At 33.7% G+C, this 26,547-nt stretch overlaps 1 protein-coding gene across 3 annotated transcripts in view; it reads left to right on the top strand.

Moving 5' to 3' along the window:
- The first annotated feature begins 464 nt into the window (after positions 1-464).
- Positions 465-26,547, top strand: part of LOC135836787 (protein krueppel-like) — a 31,237-nt gene continuing 5,154 nt past the window's right edge. Inside the window, exons 1-2 of one of the 3 annotated variants that reach the window (XM_065351825.1) lie at positions 465-1,022; positions 1,114-1,277. Coding sequence is in view for 1 of the 3 variants with exons in the window: in XM_065351824.1 (XP_065207896.1) it covers positions 16,802-16,889 (88 nt within the window). In the remaining 2 variants the exon portion in view is untranslated. Of the gene's footprint in view, positions 1,023-1,113; positions 1,278-16,724; positions 16,890-18,491; positions 18,634-26,547 lie in introns of those variants that run through there. The other 2 variants (XM_065351824.1, XM_065351826.1) reach the window with 2 other exon arrangements.

The following is a 26,547-nucleotide window of genomic DNA, read 5'->3' as shown; positions in this document are numbered from 1 at the left end:
GTAGTTGACATGATCCAGTAGTTGACACTTACGTCACAAAAATCGCCATTTTGGTGTCCCTGTGTGATTATTGAAAACACTGATTGCACTAAAAATTAATTCATACCTCGCTTATTATTGGCCGTGAGTTAGGTGATGATTATCAGTCATACTTTTTGCGTTTTATCAACTTTTATTTTCACCACGAAAATTTTGCGAATTTTTTTTGCTGAATTTTAATGGTAAGTGTTTTACAATTATTTTTCTATATCCAACAATTTTGAACATTTTGAGATGGTTATTATACCATTTGAAAGCTAATGAGATACACTTTCTTTCTAACTACTTTTAATTGATTCATAATCACATTTTCATGCTCTATAAGCCGGGTGTCAATTACAGGCGCTAAAAAATGAAAAATTCCAATAATTGACACCATATAAAAAGATGTATTTTCTAATGTTTTTTCACCAGTATTTTACCGATTTATTCAAAATAGTCTGATTAAAGTACGAGATGAATATTCAAGAAGCTATAAGTGCTGTAAAGTGAATTAGAAATTACATCTATTTATATGGCGTAAATTATTGGAATTTTTCACATTCTTGAAAATGTGATTCTGATTCAATCAAAAGCAGTTAGAAAGAAAGTGTATCGCATTAGCTTTCAAATGGTATAATAACAACCTCAAAATGTTGAAAATTTTTGGATGAAAATTGTAAAATACTTTGTCAACTACTGGGGTGTCAATTATTGGAATGTCGTGTCAATTACTGGGGTTTTTTGGACACTTTTTGAAATGATCATAAAAATCTCAAAAATCCACTTACGAATGTGAAACACAAATCAAAATGTAAGGAAAACTGTGTTCTTTTAGATGTACTTACCAAAGTTTTCAAAAAAATATCAACTTGAGCTATAGATTGTTTTTTATCAAAAAGTATCAAAAATCTGTTCAACTACTGGCGACTTTACCCTAGTTCATTCTCATAGGCAGCAGAAAATATTTATACTCCATATTGCATAACAAAATGAGCTTCATGGTATGTTGCCTAGATTAATTACGGCCATGATAACTGCAGAGTAAAATAAAATTTGCTTCTTATTCTACGGCATGCATTGCTTTCTTTGCAGTTTTCAGGTTTGACGTTATTTTGCGCGATCGTAGACCTACCGAAGTGTCGAGCATACGTCAACAGTTCGCGAAGTTATAACCGGAATTCCAACCAAATCTTACTCCTTCAATTTAATCGATAAGCTACTTATTCATCGTCCTATCATCGTTGGTCAATGGTCATGTAAGTAACTTTTTATTTTACGTTTTCTTTCATTTGAATTTTCAAGAACTGTTCGAATACATTTTTTACACGATGAAACAAAACGCTGCAGGATAACAAAAACATTCCAAAATCCAAGGGAGTAGTTCTTTGAAGTTCTTTCGGCGTCTGAAGGCAATTCAAAAAAGAAAGATCATTACTTATTTTAAGTCGTTTCTCGTATGTATTTCCAACAATTGTCTGCTTTCTTGGCGACGACAGTTGACCAGAATCGTTAACGTCAACCAAACCGACTCCATTTTACTAGGCGAAAACAGTTTCATTCCTGGAAAAGGTGAACGTCCTACCAAACCCGAGGGACAAGTGTTCACACTCATACAGAGAGGAATTCATGACAATAGCTTCTAAAAGCATTCTTGTAATTAGACTTGTTACCCCTTTGAACCACCCTAAAATGGTTCCTTTATTGCATTGTAAAATGTAATGGGTATAGAAGGGTTCGATGCTGAAATGTAGCCATATTGTTAATAGAAAATCTACCTCGACTTCCATGTTTGTACTCAACTTTCAATCTTGAGTTGTGTTTACATTTACAAATCGAATATACCTATGAGAGTATATAAAAGCAACACAGTACTGAATTTGATTCGATGCAGAAGACACCGGATAGTCATAAGTGGAGATTATTTTGAATAATTTCGCGGTTAGTAGCTAGGATAATTTTTCGCACATTATTATTCGATGTCGTAACTCGTTTCCGAGTAGGTAAGATTTTACTTACTCTTACATCTCCTTCATAATTTCGAATTTATTCCGACTACGTAAGTAGTAAGTACCCGGTAAACACATAGTACGCGATACGCCAGCGAATAGAAGGCGATCATCGTATTGGCAGCCGGCGTATCGCCGGCGGGAATCGCGTTCGAATCGCCGGCGAAAATGTCCGCTTTTTCCGCAGCGGAATCCGAAGGCGATACGCCGGCGGGAATCGCAGCGATATCGCTGTTGAAATAGAACGCGATTCGAAGGCGATTCGTCGGCGGAAATCGCAGCGATATCAGAACGCGATTCGAAGGCGATTCGAAGGCGATAATCGCAATGATGTTTTGCTTTGGTTTTTTCCTAGTTTCTTCTCCCACATTAGAATCAGAACGTATTCTTCAATTAATTTTACGAGTAATTTACTTGTTTACATAATTAAAAATCAAGAAAACAAAATAAATAACGAGTAAATTAAGTGAAGAATGCTTTCTGATTCTGATGTAGGAAGACAAACTAGGAAATAACAAAAGAAAAAACGATGAAGTACCTATACTTGGGTAAATCACTTCACACAAGAATGCAACAACGTCAATTGTAATTTATTAAAATAACCAAAAACACAAAAATTGAATTATGGAGATTTAGAATAATTATTCTAAGTCACCATACAAAATCCATTTGAAATCATCAAAAACAGTTCAAAATCACCATGAAAAATTCCAAGCTGAATAAAAAAATTAAATTTGAATCAATACAGTGAAAAATTTATTTTAAAAATCACAAAAAAGTGTCAAAAATTGCTAAAAAAAAATTCATTAGAAATAATCATAAAAAAATTCCAATCTGACTCATCGCCGAAAAATTTATTCTATGTACACACCACGAAAAAAAATTGTTCGTTATCACTCCAAAAAAATTAATCAAAATTCAACACCAGAAAACCAATTTGAAATAAACACGAACGAAAAGATTAAAAAAAACACAACATTCTGCTCGTTATTGCATGCTTGCGTAAGAACATCTGAATGCTCACTCGATTGAACGCGAAACAAATGCGAAAATCGCATGAAAAATATTGTAAAAGAACTCTACTAAAGTCGCCTTCTATTCGCCGACGAATAGACCGCGGAAATCGCGCTGAAAAAAATTAAAAAGATCGTTGCGAAATTCGTAGGCGTATCGCCGGCGGATTCAGCAGTGTTTTTTTCAAATTTTTTCAGCGCGATTGTCGCGTTCGATTCGCCGGCGGATAGAACGCGAGTATCGCGTTGAAAATATCACTGCTGAATCCGCCGGCGATACGCCTACGATTTTCGCAACGAGTTTTTTCATTTTTTTCACTGCGATTTCCGCCGTCTATTCGCCCGCGATACGCCTACGATTTTTGCAACGAGATTTTTCATTTATTTCACTGCGATTTCTGCCTTCTATTCGCCGGCGAATCGAACGCGATTTTCGCGACCGCGATTTCCGCCGGCGATTCGCGTTCGGTGTGTTTACCGGGTAGGTACTTATTGGGTGAAGTCTGAAGTCATCTCTTTACCGGAAGCAAAGAACGATAATTCAACTCAGGACTTTTCTCTACTATCTTGACTTGAGCTTTGAGTTACCTACAATTTGTCAAGATAACGAAATCCTTTTTTATCAATCCAAAAGGTCGAATGTATGTTTTTTTCGGACGTAAGTACATAGATAAAAAGTAGGTAAATATCATCGACAGCACACATCTGCATAAATAGATGAAGTACTTTCACAATCTCTACGACGATGCGAAACGAAATTTCGCATCAATTATAATCGATAGGTACCTAGTTGTTTTTTCGGCGAGTTCTGGGAACTCGGTTTTCTTTTGATAGAGAGTGCATTGTTGCATATAAACGAGCGTTTTTTGTCTTCTTTTCAAAGTCAACTGATTCGCACACAAAAGTTTGCATATTCAAATGCGAGATGCCTTTGTGCGATAAACCACGTATTTTGCTTATTGTTTAATTTTCAACGTCGAACCGAGGTTAGCAACCTTTAGCGAGAGTTTTTGGAGGTTTTTCGAGGAATCGTTTCATTTGCACAGACCACCTGCTACGAAAGGAGAAATTCGAAACGTAACTGAACAGTATTTTTTTCTTCAACTCTTAACAGTCGTATAAAGCACGTACTCACTGGTACTGACCGTGCACAAAAGGTTAGGCCGCATCCTTTGATTTACTGCACTAACATAATTTTCATCTTAAGCGTATCCTATCCAAATCCCGCCTACGAGGCTACGCGTCATCCTTTCCCTAAAGGATGTAATATTTTATAACATGTACCCCGTATTACGAATATGAACCAAGGAACCCAAAGACCGACACACCATTTCTGCGCTACCGGTGTTCGATTCGCTCGAAAAGCCGTTACCCCTCGCTTTACCAACACTGAGGCAATTTTTGGTGCAACATGTTGGAAATTTTACCAAACCGGGGCTACCTGATCCGTTAGAGGCGCCTTTTTTGATGTTTTCGATTGTCTCTGGTCCGCGCGAACCTTTGTCGATGATAAATTACCTGCGCCTGCAGATTCTCGCGTGCCGTTTATTACCATCGCATCTCCCAGAGTGTTTGGCGTTTCGCGTATTAACTATTAACACTCGTGTTTTGGTGTAACATATGGGTTTTAAATTACATATTTGGATGATGGTCAAGCATATGGCGTAGAAGTAAAATTGGATTGAAAATTATCGAGTAACTATATGAAAAATTTGGTGAAGATCTAGCTAGAGGATTTTCATCTTGTTAGGTAAGTATAGTAGGTTCCCAACTCACTTATGAGTACCTTCAATGTGGAGAGGATTCATCATTGTTTTATTCTTCCTCATCAATAGATTAGGTCAAGATCAAAATCGATGAGCTAAATTATGAAAAACTATAAATAAGTTAGGTAGGTACCTAATTTTCTTGCGAATAAAAAAAGTATTTCAGAATTCAAAAGATAGGTACCTATCAAAAAACGAAAATAACGAAAAATTTTTAGAAAAAAACTGGTTAGGAATGAAAAAAAAATTAAAAGGTGCTTATTTTATTTTTCTTGTCATTTGTATAGTTTTTTTCAATGTGATTTGTGGTAATTTGAAATTGAAATCGAAAAAGTGATTTAATTTTAAAAGATGAAATTGCAAAACGTGAATAGAAAAAGAGCCTCGAACAGTTCAATACTTAATCATTTTCGACCAATCAAAACGCTACATTTTGAAAATTTGACGAAATCTGTTCAAAAAGTTTTGAAAGAACCTCAATCAGGTCTATAATTTTTTTCGTCCAATCAAAACATGGCATTATGAAATTTTCATGGGATGCGTCGTTCGTTACTGACTGTTGTATCATCATCCACTCAAAAAGCTCAATAATCAATTTCGAACACTCAGAACGCGGAATTTTGAAACTTTGACAAAATGTGTTCAAATAGCTGTAGAAAGAGCATCGAACAGTTCAATAATCATTTTGGACCAATCATAACGTTGCATTTTGAAACTTTGATGAAATCTGTTCAAAACGTTTTGCAGGAACTTCATCAAGTCGATAATCTTTTTCGACCAATCAGAACGCAGAATTTTGAAACTTCGTTGAAATGCATTAAAAATTGTAAAAGAATCTAAATCAGCTCAATAATAATTTTTTCAACCAATCAAAGCGCAGATTTTCGAAACTTTGAAAAAATGTGTTCAAAAAGTGGTAAAAAGAGCCTCGAACGGTTCCATAATCATTTTTGACCAATCAGAACTTTAGATTTTGAAATACTGATGGAAATGTGTATAAGTATACCTAACGTTGTATCATCCACTCAAAAAGCTCAATAATCAATTTCGACAAATCAGAACGCGGAATTTTGAAACTTTGATGAAATGCATTAAAAAATTGTAAAAGAATTTAAATAAGCTTAATGATAATTTTCTCAACCAATCAAAACGCTACATTTTCAAACTTTGACGAAATCCGTTCAGAAAGTTTTGAAAGAATAACCTTAATCAGGACAATTATCATTTTAGACCTATCAGAATAAGTATAGGATTTTGAAATACTGATGAAAATGCGTTCATAATGTTGTACGAGGGGCATCTCAAAAGTAAGTTTCGTCATTTTTTTTCTCCGGAACTACTGGACCAAACTGGATGAAATTTTGGGGATATCTAAGTTTTGAGTTGCTGGTTACACTGTAATTTTTTCAAGTCTGTATGTTGGAGTGATCGCGTGCAATTGGTTCTCAAACATGAGGTACGCTTTTAAACCCATGTTGGCTCAAAGTACCCTTACGAGATACGTTATCCAAGGTCTACCGACAAAAATTTGGTTCGAATTCACGAGGAAATGCGTCTAATGTGTAGACCTAACATTATGAATGGCCAAATGACGCGTTTATGGAGGAAATCTTTGGTAGAATTGTCACAATGAACCTACGCTTCAGAAAATTCGTCATTTGTCGTGAAAAGGCCGCCTCAACGACAATCTCATGTCATTTGACAACACTCAAGGCATACGCGATACGCTTGAGGAATATTTCTTTCATCAACGCACCATTTGGACATTCATGACGTTAGGTCTATAGACTAGACACATTTCCACGTGAATTTGAACCAAATTTTTGCCGGTAGACGTTGGATAACGTATCTCGTAAGGGTACTTTGAGCCAACATGGGTTTAAAAGAGTACCTCCATGTTTGAGAACCAATTGCACGCGATCACTCCAACTAAAGCTCTTTAATACAAGTATGGAAATAGATTATACTCTTAAGAAAGTCATAGGATTTTACGTAAGTTTTACGTACTGCGCAGTGCGCGAGCAAGCATCAAATCAGCTGTTCACGTACAACGTTGCACCCCATTGGTTGCTCCACCCACCACCACCGCGTGACGACACCAACCTGCCATGCGCAGTACGTAACACATACGTAAAATGCTATGACTTTCTTAAGAGTATAATCTATTTCCATACTTGTATTAAAGAGCTTTAACTCCAACATACAGACTTGAAAAAATTACAGTGTAACCAGCAACTCAAAACTTAGATATCCCCAAAATTTCATCCAGTTTGGTCCAGTAGTTCCGGAGAAAAAAAATGACGAAACTTACTTTTGAGATGCCCCTCGTATGTATCAAGGACTAAAAAGATCAATAATCAATTTCGAGCAATCAGAACGTGGAATTTTAAACTTTGATAAAATGCGTTAAGAAATTGTAAAAAAATCTAAATCAGCTTTATAATAATTTTTCAACCAATCAAAACGCAGCTGTGTGAAAATTTGGCAAAATATGTTCAAAAGTTGTAAAGAGAGCGTCGAACAGTTCAATGATCCTTTTTGACCAATCAGAATTTTGGATTTTGAAATAGGTACTGATAAAATGTGTTTATAATGTATCAGACACTCAAAAAGCTTAATAATCAATTTCGACCAATCAGAACACAGGATTTTGAAACTTTGATGAAGTGTAATAAAAAATGTAAAAGAATCTAAATCATCTGCTTAATAATATGTAGTAATATTTTCAACCAATCAAAACGTAGCTTTTTGAATCTTTGAAAAAATGTGTTCAAAGAGTGGTAAAAAGAGCCTCGAACAGTTCAATAATAATTTTCGACCAATCAGAACTTTGGATTCGGAAATACTGATGAAACGTGCTTATAATCAATAATGTTGTAGTTGTACATATCATCCACTCAAAAAGCTCAATAATCAATTTCGACCAATCAGAACGTGGAATATTAAAACTTTGATGAAATGTATTTAAAAAATTGTAACCTCAATCAGGTCAATATATTAATATCGACCAATCAGAACATAGCATTTTTAAATTTTGATGAAATGCATTAAAAAATTCTAAAAGAATCTATAAATCAGCTTAATAATAATGTTTTCTATACCAATCAAAACGCACCTTTTGAAACATTAACAAAATGTATTCAAAAAGTTGTAAAAATAGAGCCTCGAACAGTTCAATATCATTTTCGACCAATCAAAACGCTACATTTCGAAACTTTTGACGAAATCTGTTCAGAAAGTTTTGAAAGAACCTCAATCAGGTCAATACTTATTTTCGACTAATCAAAAGATAGGATTTCGAAATACCTAGTGTTGAAATGCGTTCATAATGTTGTATCAAGAACTGAAAAAGCTCAATAATCAATTTCGACCAATCAGAACGCGGAACTTTGAAACGTTGATGAAATGCGTTACAAAATTGTAAAAGAATTCAAATCAGCATAATTATAATTATATTTCAACCAATCAAAACGCGCCTGTTGAAACTTTGACAAAATATGTTCAAAAAGTTGTAAAAAGAGTCTTGAACAGTTCAATAATTATTTTCGACCAATCAGAACATTGAATTTTGAAATACTGATGAAATGCGTTCATAATGTTGTATCAAGGACTGAAAAAGATCGATAATCAATTTCGACCAATCAAAACACAGCAATTTGAAACTTAGACAAAATTTGTTCAAAAAGTGGTAAAAAGAGCCTCGTATAGTTCAATAATCAATTTGGACCAATCAAAACGTTGCATTTTGAAACATTGATGAAATCTGTTCAAAACGTTTTGCAGGAACCTCATCAAGTCAATAACCTTTTTCGACCAATCGGAACATGATATTTTGAAAATTTTATGAAATGCATTAAAAAATTGTAAAGGAATTTAAATCAGCTTAATTATAATTTTTTCAACCAATCAAAACGCACACGATTTTTGAAATTTTGACAAAATGTGTTCAAAAAGTTGTAAAAAAAGAGCCTCGAATACTTCAATAATCATTTTCGAATTTCGACCAATCAAAACGCTGCTATTGAAACATTGACGAAATCTGTTCAGAAAGTTTTGAAAGAACCTCAATCAGGTCAATAATTACTTTAGACTATCAACATGGGATTTTGAAATACCTACTGTTGAAATGCGGTCATTATGTTGTATCAAGGACCGAAAAAGCCCAATAATCAATTTCGACCAATCAGAACTTTGGATTTTGAAATACTGGTGAAATATGTTTATAATGTTGTATCATCCACTCAAAAAGTTCAATAATCAATTTCGACCAATCAGGAAGAGGAATTTTGAAACTTTGACGAAGTGTAATAAAAAACTGTAAAAGAATCTAAATCAGCTCATTAATAATTTTTACAACCAATCAAAACGCAGATTTTTGTTACTTTGGCAAAATATGTTCAAAAAATTGTAAAAAGAGCCTCGAACAGTTCAATAATCATTTTCGACCGATCAGAACTTTGAATTTTGAAATACTACAGAAATGTGTTTATAATGTTGTATCATACACTCAATAAGCTCAATAATCAATTTCGACCAATCAGAACGCGGAATTTTGTAACTTTGATGAAATGCATTAAATAAATTGTAAAAGAATCTAAATCAGCTCAATAATAATTTTTCAGCCAATCAAAACGCAGCTTTTTGACACTTCGGCCAAATATGTTCAAAAAGTTGTAAAAAAATAGTCTCGAACAGTTCAATAATCATTTTCGACCAATCAAAACGCTACATTTTAAAATTTTGACGAAATCTGTTCAGAAAGTTGTAAAAAGAGCCTCGAACAGTTCCATAATCATTTCCGACCAGTCAGAACTTTGGATTTTGAAATTCTGATGAAACGTGTTCATATTTATTATAATGTTGTATCAGACACTCAAAAAGCTCAATAAATAATATCGACCAATCAGTACATGGCATTTTGAAATTTTCATGGAATGCATTTATATGTACGTATATCGAGTATGAGTACTTGAGTAGGTACCTAGCAACATTACATTTTTAGTCAAGCCCATGGTACAGGTAAGCAGTAAACACACACCTCGATTTACAACATCGACTTTGATTTCTTCTCATTTCCTGGTCGAATCGACAAAAGGTAACCCTCAATTACCTAACCATTCGAAACCCATTCACCAGCGCCAACGGTTTTACTTAAAAAGGCTTAAAACTCGTTTGAGAGGGAGAAAAATAATCAATTGATTTTTCGCCCATTTCGGCTCTTTCTGAAAGAAGAGTGAAAAGACAGCAGTAAATTAATTTTCGTCCAGTCGGATCAACAGTCCCCCTATCAAAAGAACGAAAAAAAGATAATAATTAGCGAATGTTGCCGTTCGTTTCGTTCCACTCAATAACCCCTACAGTTTATCTGGATGCCGAATACACCTACAATCCTACATTATATCGGGGCTATAAGAATATGTACTATGATAAGGGGAAGAGAAGAGGGACGAAGGAAGAGAGCTGTGCTGTATACAAGATGGGAATATTTTAGAGGCTCTGGTAATCTTTTTTTTTCGCCTTTGCTTCATCATCGTGAAGAGCGCTGGACGCCATTACGGATGACCGGCGTCCGTCTGTGTGTGTTAATTCTTTGTTCGAAATTATTGCAGATGCATTATAGTATATAGGACTCCAGCTACCGAATATTTATCGTGTAGTGACGTTGTAATACTGAAAATCATCTTTTCATGTTTGAAGAAAGGATACGTGTACGTAGCCGGATAGCCTAATGGGATTACCCTGTTCTGGTATTTACCATATTTTACCCCTTAATACAAATTCGAGTTCGACTACGTATTGACGATACAAAAATCAATGCCTTAATAATACGATTATAACAGGTGATAAATCGTGTATTCAATATGACCATCCAGTGCGGCTCATTAAAATTTTACAATTCGCACCCGCGGTATTTGCCATTTGGTGATGATTTATACAAACGATACAATATGAAAGGGTGCTACTTTGTAAGAAATGTTTTGAATTCGTGTTCGAAAACATGGTCTCTTTTGCACACCGACATGACGCGGTGCCAGACTCAAAAATAACCCATCTATATTTTGATGGATTACATGTGTCAAAACGAAAGTAGGCGTTAATAATACTTTTACATGGTCCAGGTCTGTCCTTTTGGTACAATTTCCGGTTCTGCGTAGTCCTTAAGGTATTTTACCATGGTTTCCTATCGAATAAATTCATTTTTTCCATGCTATAGCATATTTCTGGTTATTATAGTAATGCTATTATAAGATAGAAATATAGGGAAAGCGAAGAGGTTAGAGAGCTGCAATGAAGTTCTTTTTACGAAAAATTTTCATTTATCTCAGAAATTAAAAGCGAAACGTGCTCAAGATTACACAATTATGGAAATTACGGATGTTATGTCAAAATTTGAACACTTTTTCGATCATTCGAACTTCAGAAAGTGGTAAGATATTTGTTACCTATTCTAACTATACCAGCTACCTATCAAAACTCTAATCTACTTCAAATTTCAATCATCGAAAAAATAATCCAATTTTATTTTAAAATCATCGTTAACCCTTTTAAAAATCAAAAGTTAAATTTAGCCTGTATTTTTATGAGCCTAAAAACACAAGTACCTATTATTTTAACCTACTTAATTTACGACAACCGCCTTGAAACCTTTTCTCGAACATGTTTATTATTTTTATTATATTGACAAACGTATGGTGCCAGATTGTTGAAGGAAGTCAACATGGTCATGGGAACAAGTAGCCAAACGTGTTTTATGTTTCTGCGTGTTCTTTTCATTTCACTAGAACCAATAAAAAGGATCTATTGTTGTACTAAAGGATACAGCAACGAGTCAGTAGTGAAAAATGTGCTCTCTTTGTCCATCGTGCGATGAACTCTGGACCTGGATCGAAACTTTCTAAAAGATGGATTTTTTTCGTCGTTGTCGGACTGATTTAAAGGATTCGCAAGCTATTCAACAGTCCTATACATATCCTCTGCGTGCTCTTCGCATGCATAATTACTGAGAAGAGAAAAAAAATGGACGAAGCAAGATCAAAAAACTCATTAGCGAAGCAGATATTTCCATTTCGGAATTTCTAACGTGAAAGATAATTCTAGGAAATGCTGAAGACCAGGCGACCAACCAGGCTTTGTATACCTGATCCTGAGCCTATGTTTCTTTTGTCAGCACTTGTACCACATAAAAGACTAGCTATTTCGAGATTTTTAAACATTGGCCTTGGTTTAAGAAGGGAGTAATAACCTCGGAGATTTCTAAACGTGTGCGGTGTCGGCCGCAATATGACTCAGTAGAAGACTACAGGCTCCATGTCCATATTAGCATTTTGGGTATACAGTATTGGCGAATTTTATGCAAAATCAAGTATGAAAAAACAAACGTAAAGGTGGTCAATTTGAAATCATCTACTCGTATTATCTAAATACATGGTCGAGACTTTTCAAAAAAAAAAAGAAAAAAACGGGAGGTGTGAACTGTAAAGATAGAGAGTTTTGGAGTATTTTTTTCCTCGAAACGAGTAGCATTTGAATGCTTTAGATACGTGATGGGTCCAATAAAAAAGTCAAATGGTATTGTTATAATTTGGACGATGCTCGTAGAGCGAGATAACGGAATGAGGTACTGAAGAAGATCTCAAAGAAGTAGGTATACAGAGTGCATTGTATAATAGCTTCATTCATGAAATTTCCTAGAATTTGTTTTTCTACTGGTTACATTCACCGTTCACTGTTGGGCTTTTAGTCGTTTTGAAAAATGTAAGAAGCTAGAAAAAAAATGAAAACAAGAGATTTTTTATAACGTGCTGTATCACTGCGAATTTTCAGATAAGTAATGGGTAAATGTAAATCTTTCTCTATCTCTGTTGTATGGGAAACTAATGAGTTCTGACTTTTGAATCAGTTGTGCAAAGTATATACCTTTACCTATATACTTGCACTATCAAATAAAGATAACTTTTTGGGGACAACTTTTCATCGGAAGATTGATGGGTTGTAAAGCAGATGCCACATTGATATATGGCAAGTGCAAATAGGCAGAATGGATTTTCATGAAATTTTGTTTTCTCAAAGTCCATGCAAGCTAGATTACTCACGTTTGTTCATTACTTAGTTCTTAAAATTCAAACCAAATTTTTCAACAAATGAACTTACCTATAGGTATATGGAACTCATTGCATTATCTTCAAAATCTGCGATATCGAAATATACAGGATGCGCCTTCTGCTTTGCGATATTTTCAATTAAAAAGGCATCAAAAAGTTTTGAATTCAGGAAGCCATCTGTAAAGCTGAAAAAAAACTGCTTAAAATCACACTATTGATAAAGTTGATAAAATAATACTAAAATAATTATAACTCTCAAAATAATCACCTATGCAAAATTATTGAAAATTTTGATGAAATCAGCAAAAAAAAATTATACGAAACTTGACGAAAATGAAGTAAAAATTCAAAATGCACATTCTGAAATTTGTACGGTGATAGAGACAAAATTTCCTAACCCTCAAACGACAACTGCATAATGTAAAAAAAAATACATCGAACGTTTTTTAAAAATGTTTTCACAACTTGATGTATTTTTTTACATCAATACTGGAAAAAAAATTTCAAGGTTACAATATCGTAGTTGTGATGTAAGATGTACCTAATTTTTTACACCATGTTGTGGAACATTTTTTCATTTCAGTATGATGTAAAAAATTACATCAAGTTGTCGTTACGGGCATTGTTTATGTTGGGTAAAATCAACAGCAAAGATGAATAAAAGCTAATTCGATGCAAAAATTATTGAAAATTATGTGCAATACAAACCGATAAAATGCAGTTAGAATAATCATGTGAAAACACTCGTCGACTATACATCATAAATGAACACTGATGACTGATGTCTGATATTTACCGAGGTATTCAGAAAACCTTCTGCGCATGCGCCAGTTTACCTGCGTTTGGCTGCATGCACCATAAACATTGTTTTTGGCGCAGGCATGGTTTCTGATTTCTGCTTCAAAAAGTCGGTTTCAACTTCGGCCAAATTTTTAACGTTGAGATATCAGTCCGACGAAATTGACGTGGAAATGATCTGAAAATCAGTGAAATTTACCTTAAAAATTGCAAATGGCTAAAAATGATACAATACTCGTACTATCAAAATTAGGTTTAAAAAAATTCTAAAAATTTTCTGAAATCAGGGTTGTACAAAAACGTGTTGTTTTTTTTTTTGAAAACTACGTAAGTATTTAAAACATGTTTTTAAACACGTTAAAAATATGTTTCAAACACAAATCCATTTGTTTAGGATTCAATAGTCATCAAATATTGAAAAATTGAAATCAAAACACAAAATTCATCTCTAAAAAATACAGTTCATTCAGTTCCACTTCTTTTTATTTTTAGGAAATTGGAGTTTAAAACAAAAAAAAACGTTTTAAATATAGGTATCTTTTTTGTTTAAAACACAGTTTTTTTTTTAAAAAAAAAATCGTTTTAAACAAAACAGGTACATTGGTACAACCCTGCCTGAAATGTATACTTTATAAAATTTAATACCTATTATTAAATTCACTTAGAAGTTATTGAGAGAAATATCAAAACTAACAACAAGTCAACTAAATCAAATGCTATGAGCCACCATTTGACTATTTTATCAAAAAACTATACTTACCTACTTCCTGAGAGTTTTGACGAAAAGACATTACAATTTTTCGCCAACTTTTATCATCATTTTAACATTATTTTTACAGATTTTCAGATACTGTCAACTGTCTTAATTATTTGGACAATTTTTTGATTTTTTTTTTTCAAAAATTGCTTTAATGTAAGCAATTATTCATTGAGATTGTTCGTCATTATATTCTCATATCTAGAATGTCATCAGAAGGGCCATTTTTGAGTAGTATCAAGTTGCGAATCAGAAAATGTTTGAAATATGCTCCATTAAGTACTTTTGATTTTGGATTTTTTTTATTTTTTTACAAAAAAAAATATGACATGTATAGTAAAATTATTATCACTAAAAAAAACTTTCCGGCAGATTAAAACTCCAGTAAAAGATTTTTAAACGGAGAAAAATTTGCAAATTAAGTCTTATGTATACAGTACTTCACTTACCTGAAAAACATGTCAGTGACATTGAATCACTTCTTATCAATCAATTAAAATTTATAATATCAAATTATGCTTTAAAATGTTTTATTAATATTTATTATTTTGTCAAAATTAATATTTAAGGACAAATAAATAAGTACCTATGCAATTTATTCATTAGCAAACTGTCCGTAGCTTAGAAATCTCGATTTTTACAGTTTTTGAATTTTTCCAAGCAAAACTGTAAAAGTGAATAGTAAAATGAACGGAATATTTTATTCCCTCGTCGCATTTTCTTAGTTCTGTAGATGACTTTTCAAGTACATATCATTTACCTACAAAAGGTGCAAGCCATTATAAAACGTGATCACTTTCAGCTTCATGTATTTTCTAGAAAAATTGAAAAAGTTGTTGGTGTTCGAAATTAGGGCAATTGGCAGTAATTTCTAAAAAGTTTGTTCATGTTTTGTGTACTTTTTGTTTACCTAATAACTATTTCTTATGACCCTAACTCCATTTTATCAAAAATTATACATCATTTTCAGTGATTTTTATAACAATTTAGCTTCATTGTTGTTGATTTTAGAACATTTTGTCTGTAGGTATAGTGCAATTTTTGCAATGAATTTCAAGTTTTAGGTAGGTACATACTTCATTTCCCTTAAATAATGATATCTATTTTAATTTCTACATCAAGTTTTCAAATAATTTTAAGCAGGAACTTTGATCAAAATCAGTCGCCAAAAAGTTGTTCATCAAGATGTTTCAAACTTGCTAAGAACGAATTTAGCGTCAATTTTTCCACAGGGGATATTTTAGTGGAAGAAAAGTGCCATAGAATCGTAATTTTTTCGATCTATCCTTCATAAAATGTCAGGTGAAAGAGTAATGTGGTATCGAATTCCAAATTCTATGGGTCAGAGAGATTTGTAAAATCGTACTGCCCTTTTTCAGGGGTTGGGGGGAGGGATGGCTGGGATACTGCATAGAGCATGTGTCATCCAAAAGCAGTAAAACACCACGTTTTTTATAAACGTGTTTTTTTAGGGGAAAGAGGCACCCTATGACTAACTCTGAGGGGCTCAAAATTTCAAAATTTTTCTTTGTAGTCTCTCTCTCAAAGTAAACGTCTTCAGACATTACCTCTTAACTTTCATTAAAATTTAGGATAGGTACCTATTTTTTTTTCCTTGGATCTACTCCAGTATGTACAGATTCATCTCCCTTTCCTTTTTCTTTATCAAAATAGGTACACCTACCTAGGTATATTTATATTCTTTTGTGGAGATACACCTACCAACCATCTCATCCAAAATTTTATAGTTGCTGGAATATGAATGTACCATACTGAAAACGTGAAGTTTTCTCTTCCTTGTCAATTTGCATCAAAACAGGACTTTTTTTTTTGCAAAATGCAAACGGATGTGCCTGAGCGCTTGTCAATACTGCTACATTTTTTACAACACTTCAACACATTATGGTCGCGAAACAAAAGTTAAGACGATGAAAAATTCAAAAGTACCCTTTGTCGCCATTGTAACAGTATGCTAATGGTAATGGCAGTGTCGACGATGGACATTAAAATCCGGAGACTGGTTACTGCTCGAAGGGTGGTTTGAATAGCCAGCTCGATGCCAAAGGATACCGATGATGTTATTGACCGGAATATTCATTAATTTTATACGTCGACTAAACGTTTCGTCGAAAATACTCATTCATTTTCGCGAAACTAAGCCATATACCTACTTTACATATATCGAAGTGACAAGTGGCCCTAGGTAACTATACGAGGTATAAGAGATGAACACTTCTTTGATATTTACTCATTGTTGAAAATCCGCATGCGAATTTCCTTTCCTCAGTTCAGTTTAGTTTCAGTCTTCAACTAGTAATCATCTCGCGTTTTAAACATCATGTGTAGTACGATGCTTTACCAGAATTATACCCCTTTCGACTTCGAGTGCTGCAGATCTGCACATCCAGCTCAATTCTATTGGCATGGTAAGTACCACAATTTCACTTATGTAATCAAATGCGTCGGTACGTTTTTATGTCTATAGTTTCAACCAATCGTATTAAATGGCTTCAAAGGGTTGCTAGCGAATTTACATAGCTCCTCCTTCGTTCGCCATAGGTCGTCTTTTTATCGGAGGGTGTTTTTTATTCGATGAATTGTTGGGCGATAAATCAACGCGTAAAAACGGGAAATGGTAAATCTTTCGTGAAGCGTTTATGAAGCGCGAACACAGTCACGCACGCCGAACACAAACAGGGAAGTTTTTTTTTCTCTCTTTATGGGCATCGTGCTGGTGTTTCGCGAAGAATATTTTTCGCCATAAAGGGGCTCGTTATGTCGTAAAAAGTTGCTCAAAGCGGAACGACAAATCGTATCGATCGGTGTCTGGCTTTTGGAAGCCATCGCAATAATAATGGGGAGGGTCTTTTGTGCAATTACACCCTCGCGTTAAGTCTTCTATGCAGTATAACCCTTGCTCTCTGTATCAATTAGAACACCAGTGAGAGGCGCGAAAGCAAAAAGATCCGCGTCAAAAGACCAATTACACGATTTGTTAACAAGCCACAGGTTTTCAACGAGTAAAAAAACGTATAGCCTATCAAAGGGTAATAGAGAGAAAAGGGTTCGAACAGGTTGTTTTTTATAAGACATAATAGCTCGGTTGTGTTGAAGGGTTAAAAAACGAAGGGTTGGTCGTGTGCCTTAACCACGTGCGATGTTTCAGGTATAGTATCTGGCGTTATACACTCTTTGAGAGATTTATTAGGAAAATAGTTTTTTTTTTTATAGGTATCGCTTACACGTCCCATCAACCCTTTTATATAAGAGTTTTATTAGGTGCTTAAAGGTTTGAAAGGGAGATAATATGGGGTAATTTTGGGTGGTATTTTTTTGCTATAAAAGATTCGCGTTCAAAGGGTTTTTAATTTGACGTCTTGATTTATACAGCAAATATTGCTACTTTGCTAATTTCAATGATTTTTCATCATCAATCCTATAAAATTTACTAAAACCAATCGTTTTAATGGTACTTCAATATTTTCGTAATTTTCGACAAAATCGAAAAAAATCCTTATCCTTGTTACTATACTTAACTACTTAGTTTTTTATCTGATTTCAATCCATTCAATCAACGGGTTGTCACATCAAAGGCAGGTGTAAAATGGCAAAGAGAGAGAAAGAAAAAAAAAGGATATATTATATCGCAAACACAGTTAGACCAAGTCTGTAATTCGAGTACCTAACGGAAAGGATTTATACCTAACGTCGTTCAAAGGTTTAGAATTTTCAGATTTCTAAAAACCATACACAAACGTAAACCTATTAAACCCTCTATATACGCGGAAGATGTTTGCACTCATGTGCCAATATTACCTAAATGTGACGTTAGAAGAACAAAAAAAGATCCCATTGAACCAGATTTTTCATGTAGGTCGTCTTCTGTTATCCTTTCGTGATGGTCGTGTCAACAATATGTGTTACGAATAGATGCCTTTATTAAGCAACGTTTCCTAGATTTCTCCAGATTGTCGCGTTTTAAAGGAGGAGGAAAAAAACATACCGGATTTGGATCCTCGAGACAGAGAAAGATGAAAATCGTTCGGTTGTTCGGTTGATTCGTGTGGTTTGGTGATAGCTGTTTTTTAATTCGAGTAACTATATTAGGTGTCTCCCTCGTGTTAATGGACTGCTTATGGCATTGAAGGCTTATAAAATCTGAGAATCATCGTAAGTAGATGTACTTAATTATGTAAAAAAGTTTTGCATGGAAGTGGTATAGAGATAGTGGAAGATAAGGAAAGGAATCAAAAAAAATTTGAAATGAGAAATAACTACCTACTTGAGGTGTGCGGTTTTCCTTTTTCAATCAAAAATTGATTTTTGAAAAGAAAACATTCGATATTTTATAAAATTAAGAATGTATTTTTAAAATTGGAAAATTAATACAATAAAAAAAAACTTTTAAAAAGGCCTATAACTTACTAGAAAATCTGCTGTCTGAGGAATTCCAATTGGAAATCCCAAGGGTGAGTTTTTTTTCAAGACATTTAAAATGTTGAAAAAAGTCCAACTATGCAAGTTGATCAAATCAGCTACCTACTTGGTCACTTTCGAATTTAAAACCTCAAAAATACGAGTTGATGAAAACCCAATTTCCAGCTGCTCAAATTATAATTTTAAATTACCTATTCGGGGAGTTTCAGAAATCGATCTGTAAAATTTAAATCTTGCTGAAAGCTCCGTATACTAGTTTCGATGGTTTCGATTGGTCAGCTTTAGCTGCAGGGGAACAAACCATCAATTTCACGACAAAAATACTGCATTTCTAAAGAGATAACCCACATCTTTCCTGAAAAATGATTACCTATTTTTACCTAACGAAAAATAAATGTCCAAGTTTTCAAAAATAATTTTGTTGAAATCGAAGCCATGAACCTGAAGCACTTTTTTGTAACAATTAGGTGTTGTAGAAAACTGATTTAAAATACCTATGAAATAGATTTAGGATTGCAAACTTGAGACTTGAAAAAAAATTTAAGAATGCCACCGACAAGGGGAGGCAAGAGGGAAAATTTCCCCTGGGCATTAGTTTTGCAGAAGGTTCGCGTTTTTAAAAAAGTTTGTGAATTTCATTTTTAGAAGACAAAATTCAATCGTTATTTTTGGAAAATAAAATGAAAACTTCATTTTGAACTAAAAATACCAATAGATAGGTATTTACTTACTAAATCTTAATTTCTGAAGAAAAACTGAATTTATTTTTGAATGGAAAATGGAAACTTCAGGGAACAAAAGCTACCTACCTATTGAACTCTGCTTTAAAAAAAAGTCTGTCCATAGTGAAAAACTTTCTCACAAAAAACTTCTCTAGGTACATGTAAAAAAAATACCCCTCTCCAGAAATTGTTTGTCGTACGTAGTAAGACAAAAATCTGTTGTTGATATCTCAGTATTCAAAAATGAAAACTTCAAAAAATGAGTTTCATTTCTGAAGGAAACTTCTTATCTAATTGTGAGAACATTTCTTTTAAAAAAAAACTTTTTTAGAAAAAAAAATTACAATAAGCTGCGAAAAATATTCCAGAAGCCCTCATTTTTTCGTTCTGGACCCAGATAATTGATTCTCGACGGCACTGAGAGTAAATTATAATTCACATCCTCTTCCTCTTCATAAAAAACCAACTTCTGAAAAAATTATTGAATTGTATAAATTTTAGGCTTGTTCTTTCTCATATAACAGTCCCCTCCCCCTCCCCTTCAACGGACCCAGAAAGTTAAATTAGTTGTATACCTATACGATTGATGCTGATAATTTATCTCAGGCTCTTTCTCGAACTTCTAGAAAATTGAAACTTTGGATAAATCGCCTAATTTGCCCAATGATAGTGAAAATGCACTTTTAATATTTCCTTTAAATTTTTTGGAAATCGAAACAAAGTCATCGCGTGGCAATTTTCAAAATTCTCCATTTCATACTCTTCCTCCTTCCTCCTCTCAGTTTGCTATATGATTCTTCACTGCCCACAAAACCGAATCACGAGATAGACTTTTTTTGGTAAATGAAAAATAATTCATGAGAAGATGTGGGTATATTTAAGACGTAATCTCAAAGATTTAGAGAAAGAGGGATGGAAAAATTAACCTCGGGTTTAGATTTCCTGAAGATTTTGTGACAAATAAATAATAATACCTACCAACTTTCGAAACGCATTACATTTAAAATTTTACGTTTTTATGTATTTTTTCGAATGAAGAATCGATCAACAATTCTCAAAACTTCTTACCTTAATGAAGAAATTCTTGAATTCGTAATTTTGTAGTTAAGTAATAATTTTTTTACAAATTAATTTCATATGCCTAAGTATAAGGAGCCTAAAAATGGCATGTATATGTTCCGGGTGAATTCTAGCTCTCAACTGGCTCTCTGCAATCTGACACTCCCTCCCTCCCCCCACAAAAATGTTTTTCGTTTTTTTTTTCAATTCGGACACAAGTTCTGTGATTTTTAATAGGTACCTGTTATGTCATTCAAAACACTGGAAGGGTAAAAATAAAAGCTCATAATATTCTGAAAGAAAAAGTGGATTTATGTGAAATTTTTAAAAATATAAACATCCAAAATGATTATTTAAGCAGAAAAGTGAATGAACATTCTGAAAAAAATTAATTCCTCTACTACAAAATTCTTCAAACATTTATGAGCACCACAGGGTGTGACTAAATTGGAGGAAAAAGAGGGAATCAAAGTCTAAAATGTGAAAAAAAAACAAAAAATTGTTTTTTACTTTAAAAAGGTGGTCTATATACTTGAAAGTCATAAGTACCGAACTCTTTTATAAAGAGTTGAGCTAACCACCTTTTCCTCGAAATAATATCCCTATTTTTTTTAATTAAAAAAGAATTTCAACAGTCTTATCTCAAACAATTAATTACCTATAGCTGAGTTTTCCAACTTCTGCTCAGAACATCAAAAAAGAAAAGTTTTCTGTTTTTTTATCAAAAAATGAATCACATTTCGTTGATGGCAAATTTTATGCTCAACACTTCTATACAGTTTTGTTTCTCTTTATAGTCTTTGGATTGTTTTTAGAATCTTATAATTTTAGATTTCATTGATAAGTCTTTTTTATTTAGAAAATTGATAATAAAATCTATTTCAAAAGTTGATAAATATTCCAGTAAATTTTGGTTTAATAAAAGTAATAATTATTATGATTAACATGAGGACATGACTTTATCGAATAAGTAGCTATACCTAATCCTTTTTCAGGAATTTTATTTTGAATTAATTTTTTGAAAATGAGTAAATTAGTTAATTCTGATATATAAATAAATAAATTATTACTTAATAAATTGTAAAATTAAAGAATTAAAGTTCTCTATTTAAAGGGGGGAAAATGATTTACATTTGAATAATTATGAGTTCAAAAGCTTCTTTAGCTTATTTTATTTTATCATTTTAAAAATTAAAATAAAATATAAATACAATTTTTACAAACAAACTACCTACCTATTTAAGTATGAAAAAATCGAGCATCAAAATTACATCAACATTTACAATAATACCTACCTATTAAACCTGCCTATCTATCAGTTCAGTTAAGCGGAACAGTCTTCGAAAACAAAACGCAGAATTCTTCTTTATCTAGCCTCTACAAGTAAGTATATTTTACCTATGAATTGAAAAATATTCGTCGAAAATAAGCATTCGGTTTTAGCACATTATTGAAAAATGAGATGAGAAATATTCGCCATATGGTGCATTTTTGGTACTCGTATGTTTAAGATTGCGTAGGTATATTAGACCATATTACCGTTATTCGTTAACCCGTGGCAATATCTATCCCTTATTTCGCAGAATTCTTTGAAATGGTTTCAGCCTTTCAGGGTTCGGAGAGAGTCAACTCTATATACCCTACACCCGCTAGGAACAAATAAAGGTAAACCTTCCCCCTTTAATCAAGATTACATAAAAAATGCCGGAAAATGGCAAAAACGTAGAATAGATTTACAGTTAGGCAAAGCGCATTCGTATTGTTCAAAGGAAAGCAGTACACAACGGCGGATAACTGGACAGTCGCGCCGATTTATAAACCCATCTACACGCGAAAGGAGTTGGAAATAAAGGATTTTTACGACCTGCTCCATTGTGGCGTAACAACAGTTCGTAAGAACGAGTCAATGAGAGAAAAAAAAGAGAAACAAAGGGTGTGGATTGCTTAGACTCTGCAGTTCGCAATTCGACCGAAATATACCTAGGTACCAAAGACCAGCACCCATTTTGAAAAGAGTATTTTATGAACTGCTTATGTAGCCTATACCGATTTCTATACTTAACCCTTGCTACCGAATCCTTTTTTCGCCATTGACTCCATCCTTTGGGTACAAATTAGGGTTAAATTGGCCTCAAACCGCAAAGTGATCCTTTTAAAGAGTTACTACAAAAGAAAAGAATTCCAACAAAATGTTACTGACGGCGATGGCTACCATTTTGCGTAAGGGATTCGATTCGACGACGAACCGACAGTAGTACGTACCTTTTATTGTCGCTGTTCGTTTTACAAAATGTCTAATTGGTCAGGTGGTCGTATTTCCTGGTTACTGGAAATTTTTCGCTGGGGAAAAAACGGTTACGAGATTTGACCCTTGTGATTTCAATGGGTACCATATACCTAGGTACCTATGTTTTGAATATTTTAGCATATGTTTCCGTATTTCGGCGAGTAAAAAAGGTCCCCTTCGTAGAAATATGAATTTGCATAGGGAAACTATATTATGTAAATCTTTTTTCTGAATATTCGGTTTTTTATACTTTTTTTTGTCAATTGAATTTCAACGAACGCGTGTTAAATGTTTAGAATTTCTTGTGTATTTTTTTTACAAGCTGTCGAAGTTTTTGCGGATACCTAGGTACCTATTTTGATTCAGATCAGACCAAAGGCTACTTCCTTTTTACTCATTTGAAAGGCGTGATTCGATTTCTCCCTTCAGTGGTACATATTTCATCGCAAAAGCTTAGAGGTACTCCAAGCTGAGTGATTTGAACTATCGATGAATGGATTTTTTTATTATTGTGATGATATTAACACGTGTATGAATATTTATTTGATGACGATGATGGAAATATTCATCCTCAGTTCAGAAATTGTATACTTATAGCTATACTTAGATAGTTATGTCTATTCACGAACCAAAACATAAGAGCCAATGAGTCGAAGGAAAATCGAGCAAAATAATCAAAAACTTATCTTTCTTTTTTTGGGGGGGAGGGGGGTGAGGTGTTTGAAATTGGCAACAATAACCAGATAGTTGGCACCACTGCGTTCCAAAATATTTTCCAAGTTTCGGAAATGATATCTTTCCATGTTTTGACTTGATTAAAGCGAAATATTTGAGAGGAAAAAATTTTCAAAATACGAATCTACTCGAAAATAGCCAATTTTTGATCTTTCAACCGCTCAATAAAATCAAATAAATAATCTTGGGATTTTGATGGAAATGGCCCAGGTCAACGTGGAAGTCGAATCTCAAACATCATCTAATTCATCTTTTGGAACTGGGCTATTTTTCCCAAAACAGGTTGAGTATGTGCTAGAGCGAAAAAAACACGATTTTTCGAAAATGCTCTCTCTTTGAGGACCTACGTCTCTCCTCCAGGCTTCAGGGAGCACCTTTGGTGCTAAAAAATTTTCTGGATGACTTTCAACTCAACATTAACGTCTCCACTGAATTTGATCAAAATCTTCTGACATTTTCCTCGATCCACCTTATAGTTAGATGCTTTGGCCTACTTACCAAGATTCTCAAACTCTTCCAAAAATAACACCATCATTTTTTTCATTTTTTATTTCGCCATAATTTTGCTAACCAATGAAACGCAAACATACACCAAAATATCACCTAATCCGGTTGCTTTTCTATTCGGTAGGTAAAGGTACGTGTCCAAGTGCTCGACACAAAACAATCGAGAAGGGTGCATTTGTGCAGCAACTCCAGCAGCAAAACATATTTTGCAATAACATTATAAATCTAGGGATAAAAGCCTAACTACTGGACAGGGTATGAAAAGATTGCATATTTAAAATCTACAGCTGCTGCAGCATAAATGGAAATGCAACATTTTGTAAAAAGAACCATCGCTACAATGGGTTTGATAATCAGACAAACTCCGACTCGTGAGGGTAGAAAAAAACCTAAGATTGGGGTAAAGTAAAGCAATTATTCATAAAAATGGAAATCTGCATCCCTACGTGAGCGTCGATTCCTTACATCTATAGGCTTACGACTCGACACGAATACCTAACTTGTATCGTGATGTGTTTTTTATTTTCCTTTACACTTCATCGGCTTCCATGTAGGGGAACTGGTCAGTGTTGGTTGAATTGAAAGGGTACCTGGGTGGATATTAAACCTTTGCTGGTCTCGCGGTAATTCGCATTCTCGCCATCACACATGGCGAGAATTGTGGACAAATTCAGAGGAACTGCGTAATTCGCCTGCCAGAAACGAGAGCATTAATTAAACACGTATACAATACTGCATTAGGTTTAGAAACAGATAGGCTATACGCAGAAGTAGGTATTCCGTATAGAAAAAGGATACCATGGTGGATTTGCACAATGCATTAGCAACTGCGTGGGCACTTTGGACTTGGTTAGAGGAGATCGAAATAAATTAATAAAGCCCAGCATTTACCATGCTACACACAAGAAATGCAAATACACGTTCACAATACGTAGCATGCAAACAAAAAATCCTTTGTTCGACGAACATCATTAGAAACTGCACTCTTTTTTCAAATGGTTTGACACAATTGACATTTCGCGTTTTCAACGAAACGATCGAGAGGCCAAAGACCTAGGCTAGTATAACCTTGAAATGCCAGGATCGTTTTTTCTCATAGCGTTCTATAATACTGGTCACTGCAATGTGTGGAGTTAGTTTTGACTTATTAATCTGTTATTTTACATAAGATGGTAATGTGATTGCATCCGTATGGAAATGGTCATCGACAGTTTGACCACAAATTGGTTTTGAACTGGGAAAATGTTGAATGCTGAAAAAATTCTCAACTTGAGACTTTTTCTAGTTACACGCTTAATTACCTACTCGTATTGATTGGTACCGTTCTTTTTTTAACCTTTTCAAAATAAATTACTTAATTCAAAACAAGATAAGATAACGAAGCCTTTGAGTAATTGACGAGTAATGGTATATTGTACGTATACCTATACATATGATAACGAAGATAACAGTGAAGTGATATTCTGGAATAACGGTCTAAAAAATCGTTTGTGATAAAAAATGAATATGAAAATCGTGTTAATGATGAGAAAAATCCCCATAATCATTACAAACCAGCGTGAATAATCACTTCACTTCAACCGCGAACTCAAAAACAATCACTGATGAGTCAATTCGACGAGTTTAAGATTATCTCTAGGAATTTCAAATGACTCTTAGGGTTATGAAAATTGATGAACTTTAGCATCTGATCCAGCGTTGACTCTGAGAACTCTCTCGACTTTTTTTATACCATAAGTTGATCTGCGGAATCCATTGCACAGGGCGTCAGTTCAAAAGCAAATCCCCAAATTTAAAGCTTTATTTAATTTTTCATAGGTACCTTCGAAAATTTACCAAAAAGTCTAAAAATGAATTTCAGAGGATGAAATTTTGGTTAAAAGAGTTTCAGAACATGTATTTTTGATGAAGGTACCTATTAGCTTGAAGTTTGGTTTCGTTCAAATAAAATAAATTCAAATGATTCATCTTGCTGGTATTATTGATGTAATTAGTGGATATAAGTAGGTAAGGTACCTACCTAATTATAATATTATATGTAATAACATAAGTCGACATTTTTCAATTTTTTTTCATCGTTGTGTTTGATCTAATATACTTTTGGCATTGATGATTTCAAAAAATGAAGCCAATTTTTCCTTTGAAGCAAACCCAACTTTTTTGGTTGACATGTATTTCCCATTTCCCATCGTTTCGGACTCTAAAAAATGAATTTTCTGACCCAAACTAAGTAGAAATTGAATTTTAAGCGGCAAGATTTCTTACTTTTTTATTTTATTTTTTTCTTAAAGGGCCTAATTTTTGAGATATTTGCAATTGAAAATGGAAAATGAACTT

The sequence above is a fragment of the Planococcus citri genome, chromosome 2, assembly GCF_950023065.1.
Source record: "Planococcus citri chromosome 2, ihPlaCitr1.1, whole genome shotgun sequence".
Classification (NCBI taxonomy): domain Eukaryota; kingdom Metazoa; phylum Arthropoda; class Insecta; order Hemiptera; family Pseudococcidae; genus Planococcus; species Planococcus citri.
The sequence above is the reverse complement of the archived record's forward strand: the minus strand, read 5'-3'. Positions and strand labels throughout refer to the sequence as shown.